The 21,622-nt window shown below is 38.8% G+C and overlaps 3 protein-coding genes across 5 annotated transcripts; 2 read left to right on the top strand and 1 right to left on the bottom strand.

The window, feature by feature from the left end:
- Positions 1-429: 429 nt before the first annotated feature.
- Positions 430-3,242, bottom strand: bbln (bublin coiled coil protein). 2 transcript variants are annotated; one of them, XM_080419385.1, is made up of 2 exons: positions 2,915-3,242; positions 430-1,919 (listed from the first exon to the last, which is right to left on the bottom strand). In XM_080419385.1, exons 1-2 carry the CDS (start codon positions 2,997-2,999, stop codon positions 1,696-1,698), a joined length of 309 nt encoding a protein of 102 aa, XP_080275511.1. In that variant the 5' UTR covers positions 3,000-3,242; the 3' UTR covers positions 430-1,695. The 2 variants fall into 2 exon arrangements, with proteins under 2 accessions (XP_080275511.1, XP_080275512.1); XM_080419386.1 differs by having other exon boundaries at positions 2,924-3,242.
- Positions 3,243-4,504: 1,262 nt separating this feature from the next.
- Positions 4,505-8,284, top strand: surf2 (surfeit 2). The gene is made up of 6 exons (XM_080419496.1): positions 4,505-4,665; positions 5,335-5,486; positions 6,099-6,202; positions 7,038-7,217; positions 7,364-7,515; positions 7,807-8,284. The coding sequence occupies exons 1-6, from the start codon at positions 4,594-4,596 to the stop codon at positions 7,894-7,896; spliced, it is 750 nt and encodes a 249-aa protein (XP_080275622.1). The 5' UTR covers positions 4,505-4,593; the 3' UTR covers positions 7,897-8,284.
- Positions 8,285-10,347: 2,063 nt separating this feature from the next.
- On the top strand, positions 10,348-21,236 carry surf4 (surfeit 4). Of its 2 annotated transcripts, none has more exons than XM_080418705.1 (6): positions 10,348-10,520; positions 13,607-13,793; positions 16,761-16,837; positions 16,933-16,976; positions 17,607-17,793; positions 19,498-21,236. In XM_080418705.1, the coding sequence occupies exons 1-6, from the start codon at positions 10,473-10,475 to the stop codon at positions 19,762-19,764; spliced, it is 810 nt and encodes a 269-aa protein (XP_080274831.1). In that variant the 5' UTR covers positions 10,348-10,472; the 3' UTR covers positions 19,765-21,236. The 2 variants fall into 2 exon arrangements, with proteins under 2 accessions (XP_080274831.1, XP_080274832.1); XM_080418706.1 differs by lacking the exon at positions 19,498-21,236 and adding an exon at positions 18,163-18,191 and having other exon boundaries at positions 17,607-17,851.
- The last annotated feature ends 386 nt before the right edge of the window (positions 21,237-21,622 follow it).

Here is a 21,622-nt window from a genome sequence, read left to right as displayed (position 1 = left end):
TGGGGTGAATTTGTCATAATTAACCTCCTTGTCCATCAATCTTTATTCTACTTTAATCTCCAGCCGTCATTCATAAACTGTTCAATCATCTGTCCCTCTGCCCTGATGAACATCAACATAAACAGTGGAACAAAAGCAAAATACAGTCAGAGGGGAGTGTCTTTCTGCAGGGAAACACACCAGCACAATAATATAGATATTAAATTATGGCTAAAATATGCATAGGTATATATATATATATGAAATTTGGCTAAAAGTTACACGTTTACCTTTATTAATGCCACTGTAATGCCAGCAATAGGGCCGTCATTACAATCATCTGTCAGTTGCAACAGCATTCCTATTGGTGATTTAATGAGGTAGCAATAATGACGTGGCTGAGAAATTAAGATGAAATGAGACCATATTGGATTTTTTTCCCTCAAACAATTTTACATCAGACAGGCAGTATTAGTGGACTCAGGCATGAAGTAGTACTTAATGCTATTGAAGACCCTGAACAATCTATTGAGGGCTGTGTTTGAATGACACTCCTTTTAGTTTTGTTGCACCTCTAAGAGAAGGCAATTTTTTTACATTATTCTTTTTTGGCCCATAGGTTTTGTGAAATTGTCAGCATAGCTTCAAACCTCAGCCAGAATAATTGAAAATGTCTAAGTGTTCAGGGCCTTTGAAAAACTTGAAATTGATGCGACTGACAGGCAAGTGCAGTTTGTAATCATCAGATTTTCAATGCTTATTACCTTAGTTTTCCAAGAAAACATGTTTCACATACAGTAAGCCGTTTCATGTTTTTTTCTACGACATAAATTACACTTGTTAATATCTCGTTTTGTGGATACTTCATAGAAAAATACAATAATTATTATAAAAATGTATAAGAATCATTTATCGCCATAGCTTTGTTTTATTTATCCAAAACTCTGCACTTGGAAAACCATGACAGCAGTAACACAACACTGAACATTTTCAGAATGCTTCATTAACCATTAAACCAAAAGATATGCCAACTTACATTTCACAACAAACAATTCATACACCTCAAAAGTTCAATTGCATATACTCTGTGATAACTGTTGACCTAAAAAGTGGCAAGTCTAATAGTATGGATACTTTATTACGCACCGAAAATAGCCAATCTACAAGCTCACAATGTGTCGCAGACTAGTGCATTTTGAGCTTGTAATTTGGCTATTTTCAGTGTGCAATGATCAAGCCTTAGCCTACCATGTCTTCTTGTGACCTACCACCACTATGGAATGGAGGTGACAATGACCATGATGTAAGCACAAGCAATGTCTGACTTGCCTCTGAACAGAACGGTCAGGGTGTATGAAAGGTTATTTTATTTATTTATTTGTTTTTTAAACAGCATGTACCAACATGTTGCCATATGGCATGCAGGCATGTCAGGGATGGACAAAATGCTACCTTCCTGAAAGGAACAGTCTGCATAACATATACATGTAGACAAGGACAGAGAACCTGGAATGTTACAGAAGATCTGAGATTTCAAAAAATCTTCTGGAAAAGGAAAAGAAAATGCAGCTATGGTACAATACATCCAGGGCGTCCTCTGGTAGACATGGGACATGGTAGATACAGCATGTCACTGATCTATGGGTTAAATCAATGTATTTAATTGGTTATGGAATAACATCTACATAACAGTGACTGAACACAGCCTGGCTGTATCTAATCTGGTCCTTCATTTGGTTCCCCGATGTCTTCGTCTGGTCCTCCATCGGCAGGTGGAGAGGAGTTCTCCTCTGTGTCCAGCTTGGCCCTGAACTCCACCCTTGCCTGACGGTTGGATTCCAGAAGTTCATGCAGTTTGCCGTTCAGAGCATCATTCCGATCCTCTAAATCATCCAGGCAGTTGTTAATCTGATCCAGCATGGTGTTGATGGCACCATATTCTGTCACGGAAAATAGGAAACGATAAAGTGCACCGTAATAAAACATGATGTTTTACAATGTAGATGAGTTGTAAGGCCTACTTCAACAGTTGCAACTCGTATCATTGGCATACTGTGTCCTGATTAAGCAGTGACCATGATACAAGTCCCACTGATGTCAATTACCAAGTAAACCATGCATTTGAGAGAGATGTACAGCTAACAGGTCGGTAGGTAGTAAGGTGGTACTCTTATTTTGGCATTTATATCACAAATATGCACTAGAATGCACTAGTGCAGTGGTTTTCATTGTGGGGTCCAGTCCAGGGGTCTCCAGCTAAATGATTTATGGTTTAGGAACCAAATGGACCCTTACGGCTCTGCCAAATTAACACTGAGGATTTAACAGTGTAGATTGGGGTCTCCCTGTGATTAAAAATCGTATCAAATGGATGAGTTCCATGGCCTATAGTCAGCGGTGGAAAGTAACTAAGTACATATACTCAGGTACAGGTACTGTACTTGAGTACCATTTTGATGTATTTTCAATTTTCAATACTTTTACTTCTACTCCACTACATCTCAAAGGCAAATATTGTACTTTTAGTTCACTATCCATCTGCTATTTTCAAAAGATTTTTTAAAGATTTTACATTGAATACTTCATTTGAAACCTAATGAGTACTTTAAGTACATTTTGATGCCAATACTTTTGTACTTCTACTCAAGTAAGTACTTCTACTAAAGTTGAATACCGAACTTGTACTTGTAACAGACTAAGTATTTATACAATGAGGTATGATACTTTACTTAAGTAAAACATGTGAGTACTTCTTCCATCACTGCCTATAGTGCATATCCTTGACATTAAAACGGTTGAGAATCACTACACTAGTGTAAAGGCAATGTTGCTTCATTTCATTCTAATGTTGAAATGTTTTCCATCTTCACACAGCTGTGTAAAGATTCAAGGTGACAGAAACATTACAATACAGTTAACTAGATAGTTGTTATACCTTGATTACCTTCTTCGTTGAATTCATCGTCGTCGATGATACCTTCATCTATGGAGATATCTGGATCTCCATTTGGTCCAGACATTATTCTGAGGTTTATAGATCCTGTTTAATCTGTTTGTTTATTGTTTATTATGCTGCCTGTCGGCTTTACATCAAGCTACATGACAATATAGAGCCAAGTTAAAACCAAGCAATTGATAAACCACGCAAACAGAGACAAACAATGTAATCCATAGAAATGTAGATATTAGAGTAGAGTAAATCAATCAAGAGCTTATTATTTGTTGTCCTCAAGACGAATCATGGGATGTGTATGTCAGTGTCAGCTGACTGAGGACCAGCGTCTGTCCAAGTATGTGCCTAAGATAAAATAAATAAATGAAAATAGACTACATCTGCAGGCACTACATGAAATACAGTTTTAAATACAAATTTACATAATAAATCGTTCACATTGAATGCACTGTTTTGTATTATTATGACTGCAATATATGTGATCAGCTGAACTGATCGCAGCATTAGTGATTTATCACAAAATAAAATGTTCCTTCACTTTGTTGAAATGTATCTAAAGTCTCATTGTTATTGTCGTTGTTATATCATGTTTTATGCAAGCCCGGTGTGGGTACAAGATTCGCTCGCGCTACCCACACACCGGGGCTTTCTTTTAATCCTGATTTACACTCCGTCGTACGGTGGTGTCGCGCGCTGAAAATAGCAGATCTACAAGCTCACAGCAAGTCACTTCGCAACCGTTCGCAACGCGCCGTGAAGTTGTAGATGTTCTATTTTTTTCGCACAATCTTGCGTAAGAGTTGACCTGCTCCAATATTTTCCGTTCGAGCGCACATCGTCATCGTTTCCGTATCCGCTACTTTAGACCGGATCTACATACAAACAGCAAGCGCGCTGCCAGTGTTGCCATGTCCGCTTATTATAAGCTTGTTAATATTGGTACTTGCGGGTTGAGATTTTTTGGGGCTTGTTTCTAAAGTGTAGTTGCACATTTTATTCCAATACAGGTTTAAAGTGCTCATTATGGCCTAAGTGCCCTAGTTCAGTGGTTCTCAAACTTTTTCATGTCAAGGACCCCCAAATTTACACTTATTAGCCTGCGGACCCCCATTTCAAAAGATATGCCAGGGACCCCCATAAGAGAAGATTTTTTACGACTCTAGCAGTGAGTGATTCTCAACCATTTTAATTTAGAGGACCCCCAGTTTGACATGCATTAGGGCTACAGACCCCCCATTTAATGGCATTTCTATCACTTGGACCGCAATTTATATTGTAAAATCTATGTCAATTTAACTCTGAGAGTGTACAAATGGAACCAAATGGACCCGCATTTGTACACTCTCAGAGTTACAGACCCATAAGGGTCCATTTGGTGCCTAATCTATCATTTAGCTGGGGACCCCCTGGAACTCCCTCAAGGACCCCTGGGGCCGGGGGTCCCCGGACCCCACTTTGAGAACCAATGCCCTAGTTGCTTCCTTTGGTTTTCCTAGACCTGGTTGCTTGTTTCTCTCACATTATCGGGCACTGAACACTGGCTGCGCATGCGTACTCTACCCACGTGGAAAGTGGAAATGCTCCTAGAGGCAGAGCTGTTATCAGAAACCTAAATAATAACAGTTGATTTGATTCCAGCAGAACATCTATTATCTCCCACCATGGAGGACTTACCTGCAGACCTCCAAGCTTTTCTTCTCAATCACCCGTTCTTCCAGCTGTCAGACAAAAAGGTCCGTGAGGACATTATGACACGATGTTATGTGAATTAATGCTAGCCATCTAGCCTAACGTTGCTTTGCTAGCATAACAGAAAGGCAGTGGTGTAAAAAGTACTGATTGATTGATGTACTTTATTTAGTATAGACATGAGAACAACAGTACATGAAAGTACAAATTCACAATACAAGGTCACTCACATTTCTTACTTAAGTGAAAGTATCAATACTGCAATGTAGAAATTCGCTGTTACAAGTAAAAGTCCAGAATTCAAAAGTATTGTTATCAAAATGTACTTAACAAGTACCAAAAGCAAAAGTACTCATTGTGCAGAATGTCCCAAGTCCCAAGTTTTCAAATGTATAAATTGTCTAAAACTCTTTTGAAAATAGAATGAAGTGGTTATGTTTTGTAATAATAATCAAAATCTACAAAGTAACTTGTAACTAAAGTTTTCAAATAATTGTAGTGGAGTAAAAGTAAAATATTTGGTTCTGAGCTGTAGTGGACTAGAAGTTATATTGAAAATTGGAAGTAAGCTACTCCAGTAAAGTAAAAATACCTCAACATTGTACTTAAGTGCAGTGCTTGAGTAAATGTACTTAGTTACTTTACAACACTGTTTACTAGCATAACAGACAGGCACTTGTTTTGTTTACAACAATGTGATATTGTGATTTCAGATCAAATGCACACTGAATGACCATGAGTTTCCCTGCAACCTGGCAGAGCTCCAGAACTTCATCAAAGCTAAGAAGTACCAGAAACTCAGTGCTGTCTCAGAGTTCGGCTACAGCCAACATGAACCACATATAGTGCCAAGCTCAAAACAACCGTAAGAAAACACTTGATTATATACATTTACAATTAGTATCTTAAAGCTCAAAGCCGTAACCCCTGCTTGGGTTTGACCTACATTTATGTGAACGTGATGTGTAACAGTAACACGCAATGCTATCTTAATAGTAGACTGTTGGTGATCCTCAACCATGTTGATTTCAGGCGGGACCCCAAGTTATGCCATACACAGTAGCCTTGGATCAAGACTATCATAGATGTGTTTTATCGAGTCTGACTTTTACTTTCGTATATATGCAAATGTCAAACTCGATAAAATCTATTATAGTCTTGATTCAAGGCTAGCCAAATTTGCTAGCTAGCACACAGACCCCCATTTGATACTGAAACATTCTCTGGGATCCTAATCTTCTACATCGTCAAATCCTCAATGTTCATTTAACTCTGGGAGTGTATACATGGCATTTGGTTCCATGTGTACACTCCCAGAGTTACAGACATGGAGAGTCCATTTGTTTCCTAACTATCATTCATTTAGCACGAGACCCCCTGGAGGTCCCCGGACCCCACTTTGAGAACTAGTAGACTATATGGGTGTTGCTGTTGCTGATTTTTTTGCTGACTTCCAAGTTCCATTTCTGTTGTGCAGCAATCAACTCTTCTGTAAGCTGACCCTAAGACACCTCAATCGGCAGCCACAACATGTCCTGAAACATGTCAGTGGGAAACGCTATAAAAAGGCCTTGGAAAGATGTATGTACTTTAATAAATGTAATGCCACTTGAGTTCAGGATACACACACACACACACACACACACACACACACACACACACACACACACACACACACACACACACTACTGTATGTATATCAATAGTCAGTCCTAAAAACAATCCTGGATAAGGATTAGTCATCCTTTTTACTTCACTCTTTTTGGAGATGTACTGTATATTGGCATTGCCTCATTAATTAGCGTGAATTATAGTTCCCTTGCATCAGACAGAGATTGGGAAATGTTAATTTAATATGGCCCAAATGACGATGAACCGCAAAAATTACTTTGGTGGTATTCCCTTTAAGTATGAAGTGGACATCACTCATATAGGCTGTTGATAAATATTAATCATAAATGAAGACTCACATTATTTGTGAACTGAAACAGTTCACTAGACTTGTGTATCCAGACGTTTGGAGATCTCAACCTACCGATACATCGGGTGACATCTACTGTACATTGAAAGTAGGGACTGGGTAGGACATTTGAGTAAATCTACACTGACAAACCTACGGCCACTGCTTTGAAACCAAATATCACCATTCCAATATGAAGGACCACGCTAAAGTCTTTGCATTGGTTCTGCAATGCAGTTATTTTCTAATCAACAAATTGTTTCCACACACTTTTAGCCCATACATTTGAATTTAGATATAACCAGACGTATCAGTGGGAGATCTCCGATTGTCTGGCTATGCGAGAATACAGTACACAAGGCAGGGATCCTGATCAGCCTAGACTTTTAAGGCAATTTATGTAGATATCCATGTATTCAACTGAATTATAATTTCTCTGCTTAATTTTGACCCAAGACAAACAGTGCATACAACAGGGGATTGAGTTTGTTCCAGTCAGACTCCTAAGGAAAAGGCGTCAAGAAGAGGGTGGAGGGGAGGTGAAGAAAGGCTCACAGCTAAATGCTTTGTGGGAACCCAACCCCAGCGATGAGGACCACAGTGACTCAGAAGACAGCATGAGTGACCTTTATCCTGGTTAGTATCCGTCATGCAAACTGACATTCAAGAACTTTGTTTTCCTATCTAAAGCGGCTCATATTTTCATATTGATTGGTTAAATTATTTTTAGGCTTATGGTTTTGAATAAAAAGCAATACATTTTTACTTTACCTTTTCCACAGCATCTTTGTTCCCCAAAAAGGAGGAAGACGAAGGAGGGGAGGGTGTGGAAGTTGCTGTCAAGGAGGAAAAGGATGAAGATGACTTTCAAACTGATGATGATGATGATGAAGAGATGGTGGTAGAAAATCAGGCGCCACAAAAACGCAAGAAGGTTTGTAGGACAAAATACTTATTATTGTTATCTAAATTATATTGGTTTCAGTTGGTCATTTTTAGCCAACATAAATTATTTTGTTTTATCCACTTAAGCCCTATTTGAAAACATTTTGAAAATAGCGATCTTGTAATATTTTGAAAACATGCCCAAATTAGAGATGCCAGGTTGAAAGTGCTCAACAAATAATTTGGTTAACCATTATTACACAAAATATCTGTAATTATACTTGTTTACTATTTACTACGTTTAATAAGGTACCTGACAACAAATCGATGTTTGCTTCAGTTTCAGGGTGGCGGAGTACAGAAGAAGTTCAAGTTTAACAAGTTTAAAAGAAGAGGTGTTAAAAGCGAAAAAGTTAAAAATGGGAACTGAAAAATAATGCATTTGTTTTGTAACTTCCAGTTTGTCAGTTGACATGATATGTAATATCAATTTCAGCTCAAAAGCATGGCATTTCTATGTCATAGGTATATTTGGTCTTCATTACTGAATATTCACTAGAAAGCCCTTGTTTTTAAGCTGGAGTGTTACGTATGTACAGGATAAAAGGTTTGATGCTAGAACTGTAGATCTTGTCAACAAACATTTTTTGAGTGACTTAAATCGTTTCTCAAACGACAACATGAATGCATTACCTTTACCACACAGTATAACATCACTGAATTGCAGGTATTTTCAACTTCAGGGAAGAACTTTGTTTTCATACAGTATCTTGTCTGTCCATGTCCATAAAAATGAAACTATTAAAATGGTTTTCTGCATTAAGCTACTGCCCTATGTAGAAATGTTTATTTTGTTTACTGTAGTTCACACACATTTTCCCATGTAGCCCATCAATTTAAAGAACATACTGTAAACATTAGAGATTGAAACGTTCTTAATAATTATCTGTAATGAAAGGTCCATCATGGATACAGTGAACCAGGAGACAGCCACCAGCAGAGCAGTGGGGGTTTTCTAATACCCTCGTAGAGAAGATGTATCAAACAGCTGGAATGCTGGTCAAACTGCTGGTGGAGATTACACAGGATCAGCTTGACCAGCGTTTTGTGGAGGCGCTCAGTGAGTTAAGCTTAATGTACAGTTTACCTTCCATTTGGCCTTCACCAGGCAGAGCTCTCAGGAAGAGTCATGTCTGCTTCTGTGGCCTTGGGCGACAGGTGTGGATGGCCAAGGCCAAATCTATAATGATTCTCTAAAAAACTTTGGTTGACCTTCCATTTTTGATCAGTACAGCATGTGGGTGGCACAATTGTGGATGGGCAAGGCCATGCAATTCTACTAAATCCTCTCTGGTTGACCTTGGGTTTTTGACAAAGTAATTTAAGGTTTTAGCTTTTAGTTGCCAGGCTTTAACTCATGAGATGGAAATGAAACTGGGAATGAGCCGAGGTTAGATTTTCCCTATTATAGAGTAATAACTGTAAGGGTGCGTGCGACACCACTGATCAATTGTCTACCTTTTTTTATAAAGACATGTATTCTACAGTAGCCTTGCAGACCAATTAATTAAACCTCACTCCAGCATATAAAAGAGTTACTCGTGTTTCTTCAAAGACTCTATAAACTTGTAGTAACTTGATATTTCTCAGTCTCATTCATCATCAGCCATCACAACAACTGACAACCAAATATGCGTGTGTAGAGGTGTACAGGTAAAATAAAGATCAATCAAAGAGTGTGTGACTGCCAATTAAGTAGGTGTGGAGAGAAATAGTACTGGACCTGTAGAGCACTGGGGAGGGGTGGGAGGTGGAGTGGGTTTTAAGTGGTTAATGTAATTGAATTGCTCAGTTGCCTGAACAAAGCAGTGTGATGCATGTTTACGTTGCTTCATATTTCAGAGAATGTTCTAAAATTCCCCCCATTGTTTACATGGGCAAAGCAAGCGGTAAACAAAGCTACATGTTGTCAACCCCCTGGTCCTGGATCCACACAGCATACGTGGCATACAGCGGTTGCAGAACCATGTAGGGGGGGTCTCGTTAATTCGCGAGGCATTGTGGGGCGGAGGCGGCCTTGTCCCTAGGCACAAAGTACCAAGGATTCAACGTTGACGTCACAACGATGCGTCGTCTGACAGAATCGCGTCAGTCTCATTTGGGCACTTCAACCCTTATTTTTAACTCTATGACTTCAACCCGCGCCGCTGTCCAATTGTGTAAAAGTAACTTGAGTACATTTACTAAACTCAATGTATTTAAGAACAATTTGGAGGTACTTTCCACTTTACTGGAGTATTTCCAAAATACAATACTTGGACTTCTATTCCATTACATCTCAAAGGCAAACATTTTACTTTTACTCTACAAACATTATTTGAACATTTTAGTTACTAGTTACTTTGTAGATTTTGATTATTATTTCAAAACATACGTTAACCACTTCAGCCCTATATATATTTTGGCCTTTTGAAAATAGCCGATCTACAAGGTCACAACAATGCGTCGCATTACGAGCTTCAAGTAGATCTGCCATTTTCAAAAGATTTGTATACATTTTATAAATTTGAAAACTTGTGAAATAGGGACATTCTGCATAATGAGTACTTTCTACTTTTGGTACTTCAAGTACATTTTCACACCAATACTTTTTTTTTACTTTTACTCAAGCAAATTTAGAATCCCGGACTTATACTGTAACAGAGTATTTCTACGTTGCAGTATTATTGATACTTTTACTTAAGTAAAAAAAAAATTGAGTACGTCTTGCATCACTGAACATTCCGAGCGAGTGGTTTTGAAAACGGGTCATGCTTGCAACGTAAAGTCTACTCGCAGACGATTCTTTGTGACGTCACTGACCTACCCTTGCCACCTTCGTCCCAGCCTCCTTCATTGAGGCAAACAAGAATTCTTGAAGTAAATAACGGGGGAGAGAAACAGTTTGGACAAAATTCCTCGCACGGAGAATCGCGTCGCGTTGAGCCTCAAGTATCGTAAAGCACCATGGGGCAGGAGGAGCTCATGAGCACGGCCGAGGACGTGGCCGACCAGGTAACTTCATTTTGGGGCTGCCAGTTGTCATGCTAGCCCTCTCTCTCTCTCTCTCTCTCTCTAGCTATATGTTAGCTATCGGCTAACAAGTTGGCAGTGCAATGCAGTGGAGGAAAAGAAAGTGATTTATTCAATGGCGTCTCTAATATTCCTCACCGATGGGGTTGTTATGTATACGTTTTGTGCAAGTTTGCCCACTAAATTAAATGACTCGCATTTTAATAAATTCATTTCAAGAATGTGTGCTATATATGTGACTATAGTACTTGTCTTCTGCACTCAGGCGTGCATAAGCAGCAGTTCTGGTAAAGTGCCATTGATTATATGACTACTAACTTAGTCAATGCTGGTATACACACGTATTACTAAGCATGTGTGCAAAATGTCATGCTGACAAGCTATTTGGATAGCTGTCTGTTACTGATCCAGATCCATTAACGACGTCACATTTGGCCATTTAAGTCAGTCAGGTATAGTATAGGGCCAATGGTTCTCAAACTTTTACATTTCAAAGTCTCCCCTTAACTCTGACAGTGTACAAATGCGGTTCTATTTGTACACTGTCATGGTTATGGTCCTGGAATCCACTTGTGAGAACCATTGGTATAGAGGCAAACAAGTATTCCTGACAGGTCATTAAGTTTTGTAATTTTAAGTTGGCTAACATAATAAACTCCTATTGCAGAGTGGCACTGTGGTTGCTTAACATCATGGGAGGCTTAGGCCATGTTCATTGGGAAACCAACGTTATAAGTTGCAGCTTGCAGGGCTTTTGCAGTTTCCCTGCAGGCAGTGTGAACCTTACATATGGGGTTGTAAGTGTTGCACCATTCAACTTCATCATTGAACTTCATTATTTGAACCAACCATATCTAGAATTAATGACAGAACTGTAACCCAGGACAACTGATAGACAGGAAGAGAGACTTATTTAATACATAATTCTTAGATAGCTACTGCAATTGACTTGATCAGAGGTATTATTTACATTTGGCCCAACTAATACTACACTAGTTTAGTACCCTATTTTTTCATTGGAAGTATTCATGTGTGTGACATTTAAAAAGCCAAACTGTAGTCATTTTGGACTTTCACAATATGTTGAACTTTTGCAATGTGACTTACAAATTAGACCTCCCAGTTGTCAACATTTTCCTACCAAGTCTGCATGCTTTATCAGTGATAGCTGGCAGCTGCTACAACTGTACATTTATTTTCTTGCTACACTCTCCTGGGTGGCCTGTTTCTCTAGACTGTCACAGCACCCTCAGGGCTCAGACTCATCCCAATTGCTGCTCCTCCATTCATATGCCACACAACAGGCCATGTGGGAGCTGGTGCATTCTGATAGGCTGTCAAAGGTCTGACAGTGCTGATGTGGACTGCTTGATAGGAGGGGCAGGAGAAGGTCATGATCACTTTATCCCAACTGTACTGTAGCACAATCTATATCTAATCGTGTATTGAGTTTGGGTGACTGAAAAAGTTTTGGGTGGCCTACAGTATGTTAGTGACACATTCAGCAACGTGATAATAGTAGGGAATGACTTGAATGCCTAGGTATGCAAAGAAGGTATTTTGGGGTACAACATAGAGAGGCCCGAGTTTATTTTTGTCTGGTGATATATAGAACACTGCAGAGAACTTTTGCAGTGCTGAAATCTCACTATATTATTACAACAAGCATCAAAACAAATCCACTTTCCATTGTGGATATAGCCTTTTGCCTAGTTTTCAGTGTGTTTTCAGATTTGATGTAACATTTCCTCATCATTGTCATCTAGAGAAAACATAAATCAATCAGCACATTTACTGTTCTCACTATTTATACGTTAAGATTGATTTGTCCTTGAGTTGGTCAAAGTGCATTCTTTGTCTGATTTAATAGAGAGTTACAGTAATTTCTTCTTTAAAAGATTTCTGGAGGGAATTTGTTGATGTCTTTGGAACAAATATGCTCCAAGTATAGGCCTAACCTACCTAAACAAGGTGTATACATAAATTAGATTTAGATTCAATATGACCACAGCAAGTTACAGAATTCTTTATTAGATGCTTCAAAGAGGTCCTCAAAACTAAAGGCCACCTGGGTTACGGCAGCAAAGTCATACCATAAACACCACATTAACCCTGGCATTTTTGGGGGGGCATGTCAATAGGTGATGTTTTTGAAGCATTCTTTTGCCCCCAAATAATCAAAATGTTAAAGAATGTCAAAAAATAGTTAAAATAGCCATTCTAAAAACTCACAACACGATGTGAACGGGTATTGTATTTTCACAGTGTAGTATAACCAATTATATAGGACTTAAGTGGTAAAAAATGTGTGTTATCCGCTCACACTGACTGCAGTTATGGGTCACATCCTAATTTGCACAATAACCGGATTAGTTGTCAAATAACACCAACCCGTGTCACTTCTCCTTCTCAGCTTTTCGCTGACTGGCTCGAAATTAGTGACGGGTGACAGTCAGGCTTTGATACGTTTATTTAAATGACTCAATCCGTATATCTTCTCTGAGGTGCGACTACAGCCATAAATAGCTATAGGTCATGGTCATCTCTCCTGTCTCCTCTCTCCTGTGATACAAGCATTTTGGGATAGCCTAGTTGGATTGGATCTGAATTCTATTTAGGGACACCACAGGCCTTGCAGATAAGGTGGAGGACAGGACATGGCAAATCGTTACTACATTTTCCTTCATTCACTGCAATCCATCTTGTTTATAACTGTGTTATTAACAGACCATCAAACATAAATGGCACGCATTTGTATTGACTATATATATATATAGTCACATCACATGATATTATAACTTTATTTATTTATTACATTTGTGTGTGTGTGTGTGTGTGTGTGTGTGTGTGTGTGTTAAATATAAGGATTCTGTGATACTGTAGGTTTTAACTTATTTATTTTGTTTTACTTGTCTGCACATCTTCCTTATTAGGCCTGTGGTGAGTGTTAAAGATAGTCACCCCTTATGTGTTAGGGCTTAGTGAACATGTAATCTAATTTTATTGCTTTTTAGCCACCGTTTTATGACCACAATAACACCCACTTGACTTTTATACTCTTACTTCAGTTTCTGCGGGTAACCAAGCAGTACCTGCCTCACCTGGCACGCCTGTGTCTCATTAGCACCTTCTTGGAAGATGGCATCAGAATGTGGTTCCAGTGGAATGAGCAGAGAGACTACATCGAGGCTACCTGGAGTTGTGGCTACTTCCTAGCCACTTGCTTTGTGCTACTCAACCTCATTGGGCAGCTGGGTGAGTGATGGGCTGCACATAGGCCTAGCCAAGACACTGTTATAATGATAGAATTGACCTTATATCAAGTTAGGAATTAACCATACAAGCCCTGTTTCATTATTCGTCATACAACGGTGTCTTGTGGCAAAGATAGCTGATCTACAAGCTGACAGAATGCAACAAGTTGTGAGCTTGCAGATTGGCTATTTTAGTTATTTTTGAATAAATAAATGAATGATTTATTTACTTTACCCGCTGCAAAAGATCAGACCAAAGTAGGGATACTCTTTTGACTTTTGGAGCTAATAACAATTGCCTTGTGGCTCTTCCGGTTAACAAACTGATCAGGAATTGAGGCTAGCTCTGACACAAACCACTTTTACACATGGATTGCGCAACATTGGTGAGCTAAGAGTCTCCATTAATGCTGGCTTTGCCTTTCTACACAGAATCGAACAGAGCCGTAGTAAAGCCCCCATGTGTGCTTATACTTGTACAGTGCATGCTGGCTTTCCGGGAGCAGAGGTGTGGCGTGTTAAACAACAGTGTCAGTGTTTGACAGCCGTATTGGTAGTTTCTACACATTTACAACTATAGCTTACACATTTATTTCACAAAGTATAGTAAAAATACAAATTGGGATGAGAACGTAGCAGACGCTCCCAATACTGAAGCATTTCCCCTCACTGAGCGACAAAGGCTGTTCTTGAGCATGCTAAAGTTGTGAAACCCATTGACCCTCACTTTCACTTTCACTTTTTCTCCCATCTCTTGTTCGAGATCTTCGCTGTAACACACATACACACGAGATTACAGCATGGGTACACTATATATTCATGACAGCCTATGCATTTATTTCACATAATACAGACTTAAGATTTAGGCTGTGTTGTTTTAAAATCTGCTGTAACAACTTATTAAGTCATCCCTAACTATATTAACCCTGGCATCCCTATTTTGGGCACACCATTATAATCATTATATGCATCGCATAGCGACGTATTGTGTTGTTTGAATATAAAGCAATTGACTTTCCTAACCAAAGGGGTAACAAAAATACAAAGGTCTTGCCTAACTACCTAATGAAAAACGTTATTATTACAGATAGCTATCCACCCAGTGCTCAATACTGTATGAACAGGTCCTCACAAGATATGCAATACCAACAAGCAAAGTGCTAACTTTTACACTGCCTGTTAAAGGGCAGGAATGTTGCCCCGTCATGTCGTCACGCTGTACAATGTATAAGGTACAGAAACTGATAGTGGGTCCATTTACATGAAACCTTTGTGGCAGAAGTGAAGGTAGTTAGGTTTCCGAATCGATATCAGCCAGCTGTCTCAGTAAAAGGCAGAGCCGACATGGTGGGACAAGGATGTGAAATCTATGGTCTGCGGACTCTGCGCACCTTTCTGCCTTGAACTACTCCCAGTTTTTCTTCGATTGTATTTCTGCTCACACAAATTAGTTGCGTATCAGTATGTCCCTCTCTCTCTCACATGCACACTAGGGATGCGTGAGTCCGTCTGTTAAAATATTTTCATTGGAGAAAATGGGCGAAATGCGAGTCTGAAAAACGCTGAAACGCTAAAACGCTGATTTCTAAATCCTAACCTAAATTTTCTGAAAAACTTCTATTTTGTATTAAATAAATGTGCCTAGTAGTCTAATAACAACACATACATACTGTATTTTGAGTCTGTATTTTGTGAAGTGAATGTGTAGGCTAATGTATAAAGTCTACTGACAGCTGCTATCTCATGTGTATGTGTGTGTGTGAGAGAGAGAGAGAGAGGACATAGTGAAAAAAGTGAGCTAACGAAAGAAAGGGTGAGAGTGGAATTACCTTTAATAAGTGTTTTTGTAACTTTAGAATGTTTATTTTTTACAACAACTGAGTGTTGTATACAACTTTAGCATGCTCTAGTACCTATTTGGATAAACAGCCTTTATCTCTCTCAGTGAAGGAAAATGCTTCATTACCAGAGCTTCTGTAACTGAGGTACACTAAGTCATCAGTCCATTTTGTGTCTGCGTTTTATTGTAAATGTTTAAAATATACCAACAACAGTTGTCAAACCGCATAACGCTGGAAGCGCATGCTATAAGCACACACAGAGGTGGCTTTTCTGTGTAAAAAAAGCAAAGACTGCATTAATGACTACGGTACTGTTTAATGGATAAGCTAAAAAGCAACGGTTGACTAAACAAAACTATCAATCAGGAAGGCATTGTGTCCATTTCTGACGCCTCACAGACGGGCAAATATCAGGAGGAGCAGTAATCCAGTTGCATGTACTGTATGAATGCCCACTCACCTACACACCACATACAATTAGCCAATCACAACATACCACGTGCACAACAGCCACAGCCACACACAAATCATACTTTGCTGTTTTAACCACTTTTATACTACTTCAAGCTCACAACAGAGTTTGTAGATCTGCTATTTCCGCTATTTAAAAAATAATTGTTGGACATTTTTGCATATCGTCGTCACTGTCGGGGAGAAAACCTTGTATGTCTAAAACTGTTACCTTTCAGGAAATGTTAATGTATTGTTTATACTTTTCATTGGTTAAATAGTACTGTATGTATAAAACCCACAGAATTAACCACTTTCATTTTCAAAAATTTGCATAAGTAGCCGATCTACAAGCTCACAATTGCATTGGGACACATGAGCTTTTAGATCGGCTACTTTTGCGAAAAACTGTTGTACGACAAACTATGGCATTAGATTACAATAAAATATATATATATATATATGGACATACTGCTTGCAGACATACAATATTTGTGCCTGACAGCAAGGATACCTTGCCTTTAACTATTTTTTTACATTTATACAGTACAGTACACAACACAACAGCTGCTACAATTTTAATGTCATCAATCAAAGAATTAAGAAAAACCTTTTCCATACAGTAATGTCACTGTATTTAATCATCTTTCTTTCTTTTGTTGTATGTGTCATAACAGGTGGTTGTGTCCTCATCCTCAGTAGAAATTTTGTACAGTATGCCTGCTTTGGTTTATTCGGGATCATAGCTACACAGGTGAGAATGTCACACACATTCTAGTTCAAGTCCATGAACATTGCAACAGAATCTCATTGTGTTTTATTTACTATATTTTCCTTTTTTCTTTACAGACTATTGCGTACAGCATTTTATGGGACCTTAAGTTTTTGATGAGGTAGGTATCTCTGTGTGATTTGGGTCAGTAGTGCTTTGGGGGGGGAAAAAACATTTGTCATATTAAATGGTGGCATGCCCTAATATAGGAGCCGTTATATAGTTCTTCTGCTACATTCCATAAGCCGGAGGGACAGGAGCATTGTGATTATATATAGTTGTGATTATATATATATAATATATATTTGTGATTATATATAATATATTATAAATTATTATATATAATCACAATGAAAACATGATCTCCTGGCAACGAACAGTGAAGAATTCTCTTATACTAATATCAAAAGTGTTTCTATCAGAATGAATGTCCAAAATGAGCCTCCAGGTGGCGTACATGTAACAACAATGGACACAATTGGCACTATGCACCTGTTCAGCAATACATGAGGAATTGGCAATGACTAAACTGAAGAAATTATGACCCATGTATGCCAACGGGTTCCTAACGCCAAATCAAATGGGGTTCAGATCTGAGCCAAGTCTCCTGAGGAGGCACGTCTGAAGCCTGTCCTGGACAGGGGTCTCCAGACGTAAAAACAGATGATGATATGCCTAGCATAGTACATAATATCTAATGTTCCCATGTATTTACTTTAGTTATTAACTTAGTCCTCCCCCATTTCCATAGAAACCTTGCCCTTGGCGGTGGCCTGCTTCTGCTGCTGGCGGAGTCTCGTTCAGAAGGAAAGAGCATGTTTGCTGGAGTCCCCTCGATGGGAGAGAGTTCACCAAAGCAGTACATGCAGTTGGGAGGCCGGATACTCCTTGTGCTTATGTTCATGACACTGTTGCACTTTGACGCCAACTTCTTCTCTGTGAGTATCAACAATAACAATTTAAGCTATAGCCTGATTTATACTTTGTTGCATACGGGTGTCGTGCACCGAAAATGAATAGATTTATTATTATTTATTTGAAATTTCACTGGAGGATAAGCCCCTTGAGATGCAGCATCTCGTTTTCGAGGGGGTCCTCAAAGCACAACATAAAACAAGAAAACAGAACAAAAACATATCAAGGACATACACATAAAGGCTCTTCGAGCATCTCAAACCCCACTACATCAGTATACTAGTATCCTTAGAAATTCTCCATTTAAATAAAATAAAATAAGACAATCAATGCAAATAAGCAGACATGATGCCAATATAGAATCATCTTAAAAATAAAATCGATAACTAAAGTTGTTTCAGTCTGACAGTACTTTGAACTTAAAAGCACGTCTCCCAATTTCTTTAGAAATGCTGGGCACAGTAAAAAAATAAGTTTTTGTAGAGTGTGTCTACGAGAATATGTTGCTGTAAATGGATCTAAAAGCTGTTTTAAGTATGTAGGATAATTAAAGTAAAAACATAATACAGTATATGATTCTTGATTCAGTAAAGGACATGGTAATGTGAATATCAGGATGTCAAGAAAGCCGATTCAACTGGCTCATGACTATTGTTTTGTTGTGACCGGTACAAACATCAAGGCCCTTTATCTCAAAAACCTAAGTAGTTTGGGGCCGTCAGTAAGTACTGTATGTAATGGAACTTATCTCAGGATCCATTACAATTAAATAAATATGTATATATATAATATTTGTATTTACCCCCATATTGATGTAAAGTGCTCAAAATGTTATAACTGCTGCTGTTGTGCAAATATGATTGAAGCCCTTTAAGAAACCGGCCTTCTGGTTGTCAACATAATAACCAATCTGCTTCCGGCAAATCTGCTTCCGGCAAGAAATGCAATCATCATTTAATACCCTGATTTGATTAAAGAACCAATGGATTCTTGTCTGTTATTTGTCAGTTGGTCTGTTGTGGAATAGTAGGTGAAGTTGTTGTGGTTGAAGCTTAGAAAGATGTCATGACAAAGCTTCAGAGATTATATTTGTTGTGTTGTAAAGCCCTAATATTCTTTGTCGCACAAAAAAAAAAAAGTCTCATTAGAAAATGTGCCTAAAATATGGACACTAACATGGCTTACGTTAGCAATCTAACTCAATGTTTCTTTCAGTACTAGCAAATATTGAAGGCTAATGGCTAGCCACACCCACTGCAACCCACTGAAAATTGGGTGTGCTCAGAGAGTTAAAATAGCTAAAAAATAGTTCTTATAAATTCAAATGCTACATCTAAAGACAATATGACAATCCTAACATTAATATTATCAAATAAATACTTTCTGACTGAATTAATTTAAATAAAATGTATCGAACTGGATTTTTTTTGTTTCATGTTTTAATGCAAAATGTACTGTATTGTGTCATTGGAATCTCACCTTCCGTTTAGTGCATCAAGTTGTTCTCCATTTTTTTAATTTTTATACCAGCATTAGATTAGCTTTAGCGTCCACTGTTTCAGAGCCAGCCACCCACTCGTCTTGCACCAAAAGAGCTGAATAGATAAAGATGTTTTTTCCCCCCGTGGATTCAACAAACACAACAGGGGGGTTGTAACCTATACTGTTCAATTGAAATACAAACCCTCCCTTACTAAACATTTTGCTTTCTTTTTGCTTTTCTGCAGATCCTGCAGAACATGGTGGGCACTGCCCTCATCGTCCTAGTGGCCATTGGCTTCAAAACCAAACTGGCAGCACTGACCTTGGTGGTGTGGCTTCTGGCCATTAATGTTTACTTCAACGCCTTCTGGACCGTCGCGGCGTACAAGCCCATGCACGACTTCCTCAAGTACGACTTCTTCCAGACCACCTCGGTCATTGGTGGCCTGTTGCTCGTGGTGGCATTGGGGCCTGGAGGGGTGTCCATGGATGAGAAGAAGAAGGAGTGGTAGAAAGAGGGTGGGTTGAAAGAATGACACAGCACCACTAACTGCCCCCCCCCCCCACCTACCAGGACACAAAGACGCTCCCTTCCTTCCTCTCCATGCTAGGGTACACTTTAGTTTTGTTTTTTGCCTATCATATCCCCAGCAACAAACACCTCACCCAGCATTAGACACTCTGGGTCTTTTTTGTTTTCCTCCCAGCTGCTGGTTCTTTTTTCGTTTTTGTTTTGGAGTTCAACATGTTGGATACTGGATTTTTATATACCATATATATATTTATGTCCCCATTTTTCACAGTAGGAGTAAAAAAAAATGGCCTATTGAATTATTTGTGTCAAAGTGCAAGGTAACTAACGCACAAGTGAAGGCTGGAGTTTTAGAAGGAAAGGTATCTTTGCTTTTCCTGTGGAAGTGAATGAATACGACATTATGTCTGATGGATGTTATACCACAACCTCTCACATATAATCCACATTTTTTTGACTAAAAGTGGGAAGGGGTATATCAGTTTTGGTTCCTGCACGGATGCTTGTCTTTTCTCCACTCTAATGAGTGGATATTGGATTATCTCAGACTCACTCGCCATATCGACCGTGAGACCTTGGGCACTGAAACGAGAGGACCTCTCACTATTTAGGTTTCCACCTCCCCTTTTTTCAGATGCCCGAGCCTTCATATATCTATACACATTCAGTCTGAGGTGATTGACTACTGTTTGTACATGGTGTACTAAGTTGTGGACTGAAGTTGTACCACTTTAAACCTGGTGTCCCTACAGTAGGTGGCCAGTGACTTTGTCCATTTTCAACACCAATGGTTTTGATAATGAGGATTGTGGAAGTGAAATGGTGGATTTGTGGACTCTATATGAACAAACTTATATCAACAAAACGCATTGCATTCTGTTTGTGTGACATGCATGATGCAAAGGTTTTGAAAGTGAAAGTGGACAAAGTCACTGGCCACCTACTGTATTTTGGGCATGTCGTTATAGGGGAAGATTTTCAGAACGATTCTAAAATAGCATAGCATATCTACAAGCTCGGTGCTTCGTGATGCGACGAGGTGTGAGCTTGTATATTGGCTATTTTCGCCACGCGACAACGTCGTGGGACAAAGTGTGGAATAGGGCTTAAGTGGTTAATTGAAAATTTGCGACACAGTCGTTAACTCCTGGGTTTCTCGTTTTGGACACTGTACTGTATGTCTTTGGCAAATGTCAAACTAGTGAACTGTGTGTGATTGGGGACAATAGGGGAGGCTCAATATTTGTGAAACGCCATAATATGCCATCTAAAGCAAAGGAGACTAAGCAGAGTCAGTAGCCATGTGGACTTTGTCTTTGCTCAGTGTTTCTAGCTCTGTTTGAGAAAATAAAGATATTCAGTGTAATGATTTACAGAAGTTTATATTGTATTTTGATCATTTGTTTTTGATTTTGGAAGTTCATGGTGAAGAAATAAAAATGCAAAAAGCCATTATTGTCTCGGTCTCAGGACGGATTTGGGCTGATGTGTGTGTGGTCAGACTGAAATATTAACTTTTTATTTTTGTCTATTCACAAGGTAAGTATAATGTACAACGTAGATTCTATATGGTAGGATGACACTTTAGAAGTAATTGATGACTGTATTTGACAGGTCTTACATAAATGGAGTCGTTTTGTTTGGCTATGAAATCTATAACAGTTTGTGATTAGATACTGCAGTCATACAGTCAAATCTTCTGATGTGGGGCATTTTTGACTGATAAGAAAAAAGGCTCCATATCCTGCACAATTAAAACCGTTCTTGGAGACGTGTACAAGCAATGACTTTTAATATACTAGTCCTTGAGCCAGTGCTCAAGGACTTGGGGATTCAAG

Source organism: Gymnoscopelus braueri (genome assembly GCF_963280865.1).
Source record: "Gymnoscopelus braueri genome assembly, chromosome: 22".
Lineage (NCBI taxonomy): Eukaryota > Metazoa > Chordata > Actinopteri > Myctophiformes > Myctophidae > Gymnoscopelus > Gymnoscopelus braueri.
The sequence above is the reverse complement of the archived record's forward strand: the minus strand, read 5'-3'. Positions and strand labels throughout refer to the sequence as shown.

Bases quoted from the DNA above. Each gene is read 5' to 3' on its own strand.
- bbln (XM_080419385.1), bottom strand. From the start codon at position 2,999: ATGTCTGGACCAAATGGAGATCCAGATATCTCCATAGATGAAGGTATC. The intron at 1,920-2,914 runs GTATAACAACTA...TTTCCGTGACAG, and splicing joins CAACGAAGAAGGTAATCAAG to AATATGGTGCCATCAACACC.
- surf2 (XM_080419496.1), top strand. From the start codon at position 4,594: ATGGAGGACTTACCTGCAGACCTCCAAGCTTTTCTTCTCAATCACCCG. The intron at 6,203-7,037 runs GTATGTACTTTA...TTTTGACCCAAG, and splicing joins TAAAAAGGCCTTGGAAAGAT to ACAAACAGTGCATACAACAG. The intron at 7,218-7,363 runs GTTAGTATCCGT...CCTTTTCCACAG, and splicing joins CATGAGTGACCTTTATCCTG to CATCTTTGTTCCCCAAAAAG.
- surf4 (XM_080418705.1), top strand. From the start codon at position 10,473: ATGGGGCAGGAGGAGCTCATGAGCACGGCCGAGGACGTGGCCGACCAG. The intron at 10,521-13,606 runs GTAACTTCATTT...CTCTTACTTCAG, and splicing joins CCGAGGACGTGGCCGACCAG to TTTCTGCGGGTAACCAAGCA. The intron at 13,794-16,760 runs GTGAGTGATGGG...GTGTCATAACAG, and splicing joins CAACCTCATTGGGCAGCTGG to GTGGTTGTGTCCTCATCCTC.